Raw genomic sequence first — 12,317 nt, forward strand, 5'->3', positions numbered from 1 at the left:
AAATTACAATCGAGACAAAAAGTGTCGTATATGTGTTTTTCTTTTGTTTTTGTATGCTATTTTTATTTAATTGCATTTGTCGCATCATCGTGTAAAATGCAGCTTTGTAATTTTCTGGGTGTCGTGTGAGTAGTCTACCTTTAGGCGATTTCATGCTTGTCTCACGTGCAGGTGTGTCAAACTACTTAAGATTTTTTCAACTAATAGATCGTGTAAAAAAAAGATTTGAAATTTCCCGAAAAATAAAAAGCAGGATGAAATGACATGGTTTGTGGTAAAGGCTTCTTGGATCAAAACTATCGTAGATCCATATCATCAGTATATCATCTATCATATATCATTTATAGATGTCATATTAAAAATATTCAGGCAAATTTCGGCTAAAAAGGCAATTCTTTTATCTCTTGTATACATTTAGAAGATTGAAGGACAAAGTAAGTAATTTGAATTAAGTAAGTAAGTAAGTTTAATTAAGTAAGTAAGTAAAATTTGCTATACGAACATTTGGAAGAAGTTTTTTGTTTCCTTAGTTACATTGAATAAGTATATTTGTTGACGTCACCAAGAAACTGGATATAATCTATTACAGACGGAAATGGGAAATTGATGGCATGCGGTGAGGGTTCTGTAGATCTTGTTGTGATCAGGCCATGGTTGATAATTATTGTCAGATTCGGATATGATTTTAGAAATATCCGCAAGACGTAACTGCAACAAATCATACGATGTAATCACTTTAAACTTAATATATCTTAGATTTTGTTACTTTAGTTGCTTGTTTAAATGGGTTAATTAAAGCGTTTGAGTTTTAGAGTAAAGAGAGATGTGCTAGTTATAACTGAGAAGCTGCATAAGTGAGCCGTGTTATATTTGTATTGATTACCTAAAAACTATGGCTTATCAATATTTTGCATCAATAGTTGATTTTAATTTAAAAAAATGCACACAGGAATTATTATTCTTTACATAACGTACATAAATTATTGCAAATGCAACTGGGAAATTCGTTTTCTTCAGTGTGTGTTATTAATTTAAATTTCAAATTAAATAGTTTAGCTGCATCCAGCCATGCATTCTAGAACGTATCACTGAATCAGATATAATAGAAACAATAACAAGAAATCTCAATTTTCTCAAACAAATCTCAAACAAATAAAACGTGATTTCAACAAAAAAAAAGTGCGTTATAACATTGCACGCGTAAGAATCCGCAAGCTAAAAAATTTCGGACATCAAATTAGCTATTTCAAAACGTCGAAACATCTTCTGCACAATAAATCTTCATGCTGATTTCATCCGGGAGGAGAAGATAAGATTAGTAATAACCGAACAACCAACATGTATGATGGCTGTTTAAGTATCTCAAAGGCTAGAAGACGACCTTCGAGAAGATCGTTTACAAACCGTGAGATGTTTCAATCTTGATGTGACATTTCTGAATCGACACATATTGCAAAGCTGAGAAATATGCCAATTTGAATAATTCTTTGAGTACTGGTTTTTTTTGTAGTCAGAGCTGTAACAAAATATTATCCTTATGTTTCTGTCGTTAAAGAACCCGAAACGAAAAGGATACAACGCATAAGAGATCGATGTTTTCAGAGATGTTTTGTGTTATATTTTTATTTGTTATATTATGTTGTTATTAGAACAGGTTTCTGCTCCCGTTCGTATCGTATCGCGATGCATCTTTTGTGTTTATCAATTCATTCTGTTGCTGACAAATCCTCCCCCCTGGTGATTTGGGACGTATATTTTGTTTGATTGTTTGATAACAGGGAAACCTTTTACTGACTAATTTGAATAAGTGTCGCAGTGAAAATGTCAAAGGATCAGTTTAGTTGGTAGAAAATTTATAGCGACCCCGAGAAGGTTCGTTCGGATCATCGCTCGAACCTGTAAAGTGTATAGTGTTTCGATGCATGGCACTTAAACCGACCGCGAATAAAATGAAGAACGGCACCGCAAGATGGGTTTAGAAAATTCTTACACGCACAGGCAACGAAATGCTGTGGACCAACATAAACAAATGAGGGTAATATGCTAATGCAGCGGGAGAGATGCCGAGAAAAGTTGTTTCGTTCTTTCTCAAAACACACCAAACACGCACCACCGCACACAAACACAAAAACTTATCCAGAGCGAGTATTTCTCGAAATCAAAGTTTGGAGGAAGAATAGATGAATGCATAATGAGCAGAAAGCGAAATGTGAAAAGCGAAAAGAATACAGTGAAAATAAAAAACGCAGCAACGTGATACGGTAAAAGATGCTCCATCGCTGGCATAGGGTGTCTAGTTGGGTGTGAAAGCAAAAATAGTTTTTTGAGTTATGAATAAAGTTCAAGTCAGTCATAAGTAGAAAGAAACACTGCATCGAAAAAGTTTGTTTGCAAAGTAATTCATAACTAGTAGCATAAGCGTTACAGAATTCTTGAAGCAACTGAACAAAAGAGCTTGGATAGCTTGGAACACTTGAATGCAATAATTTGTTTGTGAGTTAATGCATGATTTATCTTTTATTTTAGTGTAATTTTATATCAACATTCTTTATTTATTTAAATAAAATATGTTTACTTTTACTCTTAAACAATTTATGATTATTATGATGAACTTTTTAAATTAATTATGACTATCATAAAATTATACAAGCTTTTTGTGGTCTTAACAATATTTACTATTTTGCATTGCACCTTCCGCATTTATTATGTGTGCTTATAGAAATACCAACATCAGTAAGTTTAATTCAATACTCCAATAAAACAATGTTCAAGGTTATCTGTAAGTATCATTTGTGGAAGATATACCCTCTAGAGAAAATTAATTAATTGAAAAAATCGATAATCAATCGCAACAAAATCATCAACATCAAACAGCCATTACTATAAAACTGCAATAAAATGCATCCGTTTTAATATATTCATTTCCACTAAACACTGTATCGGGAATCACTGCATAGGGCATATCACTGCATAACCTCCAACGTTGGTTCGCGAATCACCTTGTGCGGAGCAGATGAGCCAAAAACGCGCTCATCGCAGGACACCATGAAATGGGCACCAGGACCAGCTGATGCAACGATCGCAAGCGAATGGTTTGGCAGAACAAAAGCACAGCATAATAAACCACAGTGTATGGCGCCGCGTAACAGGACACTCCTCCAACAGGTGCTTAAGGGACGGAATGGCGAAATGTCCGTGGGGTAGAGCTATTGTGATTGTGATCTGCGTTGAAAAGTTAATTGTATTAAATTTTTCTACCGCCTAATAGCATTAGCGGGGGTCATAAATATGTCTAGCATAGTATTCGCATGTAGCAATCCGCACGCGGGCGAATATTGATCGATAACCGGGAGGAAAACGAGCGGGTTTGGGGTCCAAGCTGGTACGCTATCCTCTCGATTTCGGCGGACGCGAACCAAACCGCGGTAAATGACCGTTCATAAATTACTGTACCATAAAATACGCCCCGACCGAGACACAGGTCGCTTTCGTGCGGGTGAAGAAGATCCTCCACCGTGGCAAAAGTGCAAGATGGGTGGCCACGGACCCGCGGAGGCCGGTGAGTGGGAGAAAAGTAGCGGAAAAACTGGTCCATCGGCGATCGGCCGTTCACGGGGACGCGCGTGTTCTGATCGCATCGCGCGAAGCTACACCGTGGCGTGAATGCTGTACATGGTCCGCATTATCGGTGTTGGGAATTTTGGAGAATTCTGCTTTACCCGCCTGTTCGGGTGGCCATGGCCTGGAGACTTAGAACGGCAGCGGCCGTTCTGTGGCGAGAGTTCAGGGCCACAGATTGGCAGGATCGCGAGGTCATTAGAATAAATGGCAGGCAGGAAAAAGGATACATAAAATGGAAAATCCCGCGTTCGCGTTCTTGCCGGCCACTTTGTTGGCCGCTAAATTATGCTATTTTGTGAACGAGACAGCAAAGCAAGACAGGCAGGAAAACGACGATCACACCAACAGTTCGGGTGGTGGGGAGAACTGCATGCGCAATCTGGATTTATCAAAATGACGCTGATCCTGCCGGCCGGTTGTTAGTTCGGCAGAGGCGCTCGAACGATAAGGAAGCCGTGTTGCTCTCGGTTTCGGGGCAGTTAGGAGTGACTTAGGAGTGGGCAGAGCCGTGAAGGTGTTTGTAGCTCCATTTTCAGAGCCGGGTCAAGCGGTTTCGACTAATCCGACGCTATATTCCCAGTGGTAGCAGCACGTTGAAGACAAGCTTTTTTGCACCATTCGATCGGTAACCGATAGTCTCGGCGCAGCGACGAATCAAGATGCGACTGGATCTGAGATGGGTAAGTTGGACAACGCCGGGCGCTGACTTAGGCGGTGCGATAATTTTGGAGATGACGCTGTGAAATCTAGGATAAACCCGTGATCGAGAGTGTGTGGATTGTGCAACGTGGTAGTGATATATGGGTGGATTCACATGGAGTTTTGTTGGAGTGGCGAATATCGATGCTGGAACGCCAACGCGGGTGAACTTTAGCTTCGGATGGCCTTTTTGTACGAACAAATGTATGTTTGTAGGACACCCGTGTTGGTGTAATATTTGGTACATGAACAAAAAAGTGTTGTTGGTAGAATTATACATATTGAAATAGTATATCAGATGCTTTAAGTGATTGATTAAAAGATATTTGTGTGTTGTTTTTGAAAGTCAAAAGGTTGTGTCAAAACACATAAAAGCATGAGTGCTTCCTTAGAAGCTGTGTATAGGAAGCAATTTAATAACGTTAGAAACAAATTACTGGCGTTCAAACTAATAGCTTCAATAAATTTTGTGGTGCGTGACGTTAAGCGCAATATTAATCATCGTGATCTTTGTTAGAAAAGGATGTCCGGATCAGATCTACCATGTTCTAATGTAATAGCATGACGACAACATTTCAACATTTTTTTTGTGTCTTAGAAGTGTTGAATTGACGGGATTTTCACTTAATGATGGTTGAAATGGTATGGAATATATTGTTCAATGGTATGAAATAATTTTGACTAGAGTTTAAAGATTTTCATATCAATGAGATATTATAAAACGCATGTAAAACACGTTCTTGTCGCTATTATGAGAGTGGGGAGTTATTTGCGCATTATAAAATAGCTAGCTGAAATAAATAAAGCAAGCTGATGAAGAGGTACTATTTTTCAAACTTTCAAAGGCACCTTTTTGTAGTACTTTATCTTAAAAAGCATATTGAATTTGGACTGACAAAATATAGTTTTAATTCTGTATAATTCATTCATTCTTAGCAAAAGTGATGTGAATTGGGTAATCGTTTTGTCGTATTTCGGACATTTTCAGAATCATGTATTTATTAACGTTAGCTGAAAATGCAACTATTTTAAAATATTTTGTTTATTTTATTTTATCACACAGCTACTCTATAGATTTCTAGTAAAGTTTTGTTATGCTTTGTGTTTCATAGGTAATTCTGGCGATGCTGGCTCTCATCGTAGATGCGAGAGATGAACGAGCATATCGAGGAGGTAAGCAAACGAGATGATAACCCATTTTGTTTTGGGGGTAGTACTGAATTGTCAATTTTGCTTTACCACTAGGCAAGGCAGAATATCGGAAAGCTGATCGAAAGGGAGAAACACAGTTTCAACATCAGAAGACAATCGATGGGGCTGTGCTGGGATGCTTTGGATATGTGGATGGTCAAGGAAAAATGTTCGTTACGCATTACATGGCAGATCAATCTGGCTATCGGAGTGTTAGTTTATCCGCTCCGGATAAACTTACACAAGATCGTGCAAAATTGTTGAGGTAAATCGAGCTAAAATTGTTGACAAATTAAACAACTTTTAGTACGTGCGCTTTACTAACATAAGTGCTTTTATAGGAATGGTGAGGAAGGACCTGTTGCGGATCTGTTTCCCGTCGATTGTACAGAAGAGGGCGACGTAGGCAAACTGCAACGAATGGCTGAGAAAATAAAAAAAGATTTTGAAAGTAACAACGATGATACCGCGACACCTGCTAGAAATTCACCCTCTTACGATAATAAGGAGGGAGAAAGCAAACCTTTGAAAAACAAACCTAGTAATAATCCTGCGGATCAGGATTCTGCTTTGAAAACCGGATCTTCGAGCCCAGACGCGGCTGTGGCTCAAAACAAGAAACAGAATGTACGATTGATAAATATTCGGGACCCTGATTCATTTAGAAAGCCTTTAAGAGGATCAGGAGATGTGAAAAAACCGTCTTCTGATAAAAAATTGTCACCTAAAGGGTCAAAGGATGTATCATCCGAGCCCAAAAAGGTTTCGGAAGCACCAACATCATCAAAGTCAGGACATGAATCTAATCCAGAAAATGGGAAACAATCTCCATTCAACTCCGAATCAAACAAAAACTCTCCAGTTGATATGAAATCAAGTGTTAAAGTAAATGAATTCAAACCATCGAGGTTATCGAATAAGGTTGAACCGGATTCTCTTAGCACACAACCTAGCAATGATTCGGAAAAACCAACTCAGTTCAAGAATAGACCGAAGGAATCTAAAAAACCGTCTGAAGACGAAAATTCACCAAACACTAAAAAAGCTTATCAGGATGTCAAGCAAGACTTGAGTGAAGATTTCAAGGAACCTAAAGAATCGATGACTACCAATTCAGATCAAAAAAGTTCTCCGAAAACACCACCTAAGAGCGAAACAAATGAAAGCCTTAGCCCATCGGATCTCTCAAAGAAGGATCCAAAATTGTCTGAACGACCGATAATAGTTGAGGACGTACCTGGAGATGAGCTAAGCGATCAGATCCCAGAACAAGAGACGCAAAGTTTGAGTGAAGATCCTGAGCCAAGTCGTGGAAATAACGAACCTCTTAACGCACAGTCCAAGAATGGACCAAATGCACTACCCAAGAAAGGTTCTGAGAACAGTGATAAGTCGTCTGTTCAATCTAAGAAGGATCCGAAGGCATCGGATAAACCGTCTAAAGATGCAGAAGAAACCGATGATCAGCAAAACGATCAGCAATCCGGGGATGGATTGAATGAGGATCCCAAAGGTTCGAAGCAATCCCCCAAGTCATCGAAGAAACCAGTTCAATATGGTCGCGAATCACCAAAAGCACAACCCAAGAGAGGTTCCGACAAGAATGATAAGCCGTATGATCAATCCAAGAAGGATCCGAAGTCATCGGATAAACCATCTGAAGACGAAGATGCAAACGACGATCAGCAAGACGACCAGGATTCGGAGCAGAATAAAGATGGTTTGAATGAGGATCCCAAGGATTCGAAGGAATCTCCCAAATCATCGAAGAACCCAGAACAAGATCATCGTGGAACGCCAGAAGCACAACCCAAGAAAGCTTCCGACAAAAATGATAAGCCGTCTGGTCAATCGAAGAAAGATCCAAAATCATCAGACAAACCGTCTGAAGATGACGATGAAACCGATGAGCAGCAAGACGACCAGGAACAAAAGCAGGATGAGGATGAATTGGATGAGGATACCATCAATTCGAAGCAATCTCCCAAATCATCGAAGAAATCATCGCAAGGTGATCGTGGATCACCAAAGTCACAATCCAAGAAAGGTTCTGATAAAGGTAGTAAACCATCTGGTCAATCCAAGAAAGATCCAAAATCATCGGATAAACCGTCTGAAGACGACGATGAAACCGATGATCAGCAAGGCGACCAGAAACCTGAGCAGGGTAAGGATGAATTGAATGAGGATCCCAAGGATTCGATGCAATCCCGCAAATCGTCGAACAAACCTGGGCAAGATGATAAGCCGTCTGGTCAATCCAAGAAAGATAAAAAATCATCGGATAAACCGTCTGAAGACGACGATGAAACCGATGATCAGCAAGACGACCAGGAATCAGAGCAGGATAAAGATGGTTTGAATGAGGATCCCAAGGATTCGAAGCAATCTCCCAAACTGTTGAACAAATCTGGGCAAGATGATCGTGGATCATCAAAAACACAACCCAAGAAAGGTTCCGACAAGAATGATAGGCCGTCTGGTCAATTTAAGAAAGATCCGAAGACATCAGACAAATCGTCTGAAGACGAAGATGAAACCGGGGATCAGCAAGACGACCAGGAACCAGAGCAGGACGAAGATAAATTGAATGGGGGTACCAAGGATTCGAAGCAATCTCCTAAATCATCGAAGAAACCATCGCAAGGTGATCGTGGATCGCCTAAAACACAACCCAAGAAAGCTTCGGACAAGAATGATAAGCCATCTGGTCAATCAAGGAAGGATCCGAAGTCATCGGATAAACCATCTGAAGACGAAGATGTAAACGATGATCAGCAAGATGACCACGAACCAGATCAGGAGGAAGCTGGATTGAACGTGGATCCCAAGGATTTGAAGGAATCTCCCAAATCATCGAAGAAACAAGAACAAAATGGTCGTGGATCACCAAAAGCACAACCCAAGAAAGGTTCTGATACAGACAATAAACCGTTTGGCCAATCCAAGAATGATCCAAAATCATCGGGAAAACCATCTGAAGATGACGATGAAACCGATGATCAGCAAGACGACCAGGAACCAGAGCAGGACGAAGATAAATTGAATGAGGATCTCAAGGATTCGAAGCAATCTCCCAAATCATCGAAGAAACCATCGCAAGGTGATCGTGGATCGCCTAAAGCACAACCCAAGAAAGCTTCCGACAAGAATGATAAGCCATCTGGTCAATCCAAGAAGGATCCGGAATCATCGGATAAACCATCTGAAGACGAAGATGCAAACGATGATCAGCAAGATGACCACGAACCAGATCAGGAGGAAGCTGGATTGAACGAGGATCCCAAGGATTCGAAGGAATCTCCCAAATCATCGAAGAAACCAGAACAAAATGGTCGTGGATCGCCAAAAGCACAACCCAAGAAAGATTCTGATACAGACAGTAAACCGTTTGGCCAATCCAAGAATGATCCAAAATCATCGAGAAAACCGTCTGAAGTCGACGATGAAACCGATGATCAACAAGACGACCAAAAACCTGAGCAGAGTGAGGATGAATTGAATCAGGATCCCAAGGATTCGAAGCAATCTCCCAAATCATCGGACAAAACAGGTCAAGATGATCGTGGATCATCAAAAGCGCAACCCAAGAAAGGTTCGAGCAAGAATGATAAGCCGTCTGGTCAATCCAAGAAGGATCCAAAATCATCGGATAAACCGTCTGAAGACGACGATAAAACCGAAGATCATCCAGACAACCAGGAATCAGAGCAGGATGAAAGTGGATTGAATGAGGATCCTAAGGATTCAAACAAATCTCCCAAAATCTCAAATAAGTCAGATCAAGATGATCTTGAATCTCAAGATGTACTCAGTTTAATCAAGCTTGGGTCGCGAACCGATGCTGAAAACACTGATCTGCATCCAAGAAAGGATTTTTCAAAACCGGCTACACAGCGATTTAGTCCTGTTAAGAAAATGTCCGATAAAAACTCAATGTTGGATCCATCAGGTGCTACTCCTCAAACGAAACCCAAGACGTCGTCGGTTCCTGATGTATATCCTGCACCACCTTTTGAAGATGAATCTCCATTGTCCTCGAATCAGGCGAAGCCTAGCGACTCAAATGACGTTCTGGGGACAATCAGTAGAGTACTTCCAGTAATTCGTGATTCAGCAGATACGCAACCTCTCGGTAGTTCGAACAAACCAATGAGCCCTTCTAAAGCTTCTGTCACATCTGCCAATGGTGATGTGTATGATGAAGTGGATGACGAAGAGGACACCGATGCGGTTGATGCAGCTATATCTGATAAACAGCAGCCAAATGAATCCGAAACATCGAATCCAGAATCTCCACAGTCACCGGAATCTGGAAGTTGTATTGAAATCATCCTGAAGGTGCCTGCAGATGCTAGGCACGTAATTGTGCGAACTGAAAATCCGAAGTTCAAATCCCAGGATGGCACCTCATTGAACGACTTGGTTAACAAGATAGCACCAGGCGTGTATGACGTACAATTGGTTAAATTTGACAAGGTAGTGTTTGAAAAATACGACAAACCCACCTCGGAGCCGCAAACTGAAGCTCCAAATAATCTTGGTAAATCGTTCAACTATGATGAATTGATGCCGAAATTGAAAGATTCCATGTTTAAAAAACGTGTCCCTGAAGACAGTGTCAATGCGTATCTACCTAAAATCGATGACCCAGTAGAACAAACAGCACAGAATAAAGCTGCGTCATCGAACCAGAGGCGTATTCCGGATCGGTTCTTAGCTATGGGACGACGAGGATAAAACAAAAGACTGTGGAATTTGTATGACTGATGTATCCTACAAAATTGTGCAACAATTTGTGCTCTCATGATAAAGTAAAATAAAATCTGATCTAATGCTTCATTTCGAAGTATTCATTTACATATATCGTTGGGGTCTAAATTTTATTCTTACTTGATACTTCTTGTATAACTTCAACTGGAGATATTCATAACAACTGGATATAGGTTTTGAATTCAAAAAACGTTAACTATTTATATTTTAAAAAAATATATAAAACACTTCCTACGATTTATGATAATCAGATGCATTGAAGTATTGCCGCATTTTGAAATATTTAGTTTGGTCATAGTAATATAGTAGTTTGGTCATATCGATAAGCGAATTGGTCATGAAATTGATGTAAAATTTTTAGGATCACACCGATTTTATGTCTTATTTCAACAACTTCGGCAACCAATATCCGCGAAAAAAGGGAATACGAGAGTTTTGCTCGACACTAACCCTGCATTTGTGTCGTACGATCAGTTTCAGTGCTGTTGCATCCTAGAAGTATACTTTTAGGGGTATAAATTGAAGTAGCTTACATTTGGGCATAGAACGAAAGCCCGTTATATTATCGATTTGAAAGAACACGCAACTATTATTGAATTAAATTATCTAGAAAGTTGATCTGCGACATAACACAAAAATGTTGAAAGTATCAATGGTCTGGGAAATCTGATGAGAAATCAAAATCTTTGTTATTTATTATCTTTGTTATTTCTGGCACGCATAATTTGAAATTTTTATATTTACAGTAGTGAATACATGGATGGCATTGGTAGCAATGTTTCAGTACAAATGCATTTGACTCGAACTTATAAAAAAATAAGCTTAGAAGCATTAAGTAGGCCATTTTTTGTTACTTTCAAAGTATGTTACGTAAAAAAAAATTTAGGAAATAAGTATTCGCAGCACTTGGACCTTTGGAAAAACATATTCAAAATAGACTGCTTTGAACACTAACATTATTTATTTTGTAGTTTGATCAGATACTAGTATGTGAGATAATTCCGTCAACTATTTTAATTCCGTTGTATATGTTATGTTTTCTGTGTAAAATTGTGGATACTAACTCAGCAATTTGGTTTATAAAGCATTACAACATAAAGACGACTCAACGTTTTGGATGGACCTTCTAATGAATAGGTGATAAGATCGGATAGTTTCGTCTTTTAAAAACCGATTTATAAACACGTATATCAACCATAAATGATCGTGGTGTTCGATTTGACGCTATCGAATCAACTGGTTCCGCTAATCCCGGGCACTACATTAATCAGCATGGAAGTGGCTTACAGTGTAGTCCTAATCTGCGGCTTCGAGGCAGCGAAACAAAAGCCCCAAAAAATGCACCGATAACTCGCGAACCGACCGAAGGGACCCCGCGATGGAAACGATAAACACACATCATTAGGCACCGGCGGTTTTGCATACAATAAGCGCCACTAAATCATCACCTTGCCGACTGGTTCCGCCGAGGCTGGAGCGCGATAGATTAATCGTAACGAACACCTATCCTGCTCGCCCTCCCCGGGGCAGCCGTTGCTGGGGTTCCGTTTTTCCATTCTATGTAAATGTTGCTTTATTTATTTAACTTTTGCTCCGGCACCGCGACCGTGGTCACTCCGGTTTTGCCGAAAAACGCCAAACCATGCGAGCGGGTTCCGTTTTTGGGCACCCACGTCCGAAGATGCGATACCCGGCGCTGGGCACGGTGGTGCGCAAAGTGAACCAGTTTCGTGGCCACCGCAATGGCACACCGCGGGTGACCGCAAAAGTGACCTCGACATTTTGCGCTCCATCGCAGTTCCTCTTTTCAGGTCCCGGCTGAAGGAACGGGCGTCCTTTTTGCCTTCGCACCAGGGACACAACCGTGTGATGGCGCATCTGCCGCCGCTTCGGGTCGCCAAATGCTCATGTGAGGGGAGATGGTTTAAATTTTCAAATTAACTTTTAATTACCCAAAGTCACGCGGGAGGTCAGAAAAAGCCGTAACGCGCGATCGCAGCGGTCCTATGAATATTTTTATGACGTGATGTCCC

General features: G+C 40.3%; 1 protein-coding gene across 1 annotated transcript; it reads left to right on the plus strand.

The window, feature by feature from the left end:
• The first annotated feature begins 4,280 nt into the window (after positions 1-4,280).
• LOC128726556 (transcriptional regulator ATRX-like) lies at positions 4,281-10,251 on the plus strand. Its single transcript, XM_053820374.1, has 4 exons — positions 4,281-4,301; positions 5,433-5,493; positions 5,566-5,776; positions 5,853-10,251. Exons 1-4 carry the CDS (start codon positions 4,281-4,283, stop codon positions 10,249-10,251), a joined length of 4,692 nt encoding a protein of 1,563 aa, XP_053676349.1.
• The last annotated feature ends 2,066 nt before the right edge of the window (positions 10,252-12,317 follow it).

This window comes from Anopheles nili, chromosome 2, assembly GCF_943737925.1.
Source record: "Anopheles nili chromosome 2, idAnoNiliSN_F5_01, whole genome shotgun sequence".
NCBI lineage: Eukaryota > Metazoa > Arthropoda > Insecta > Diptera > Culicidae > Anopheles > Anopheles nili.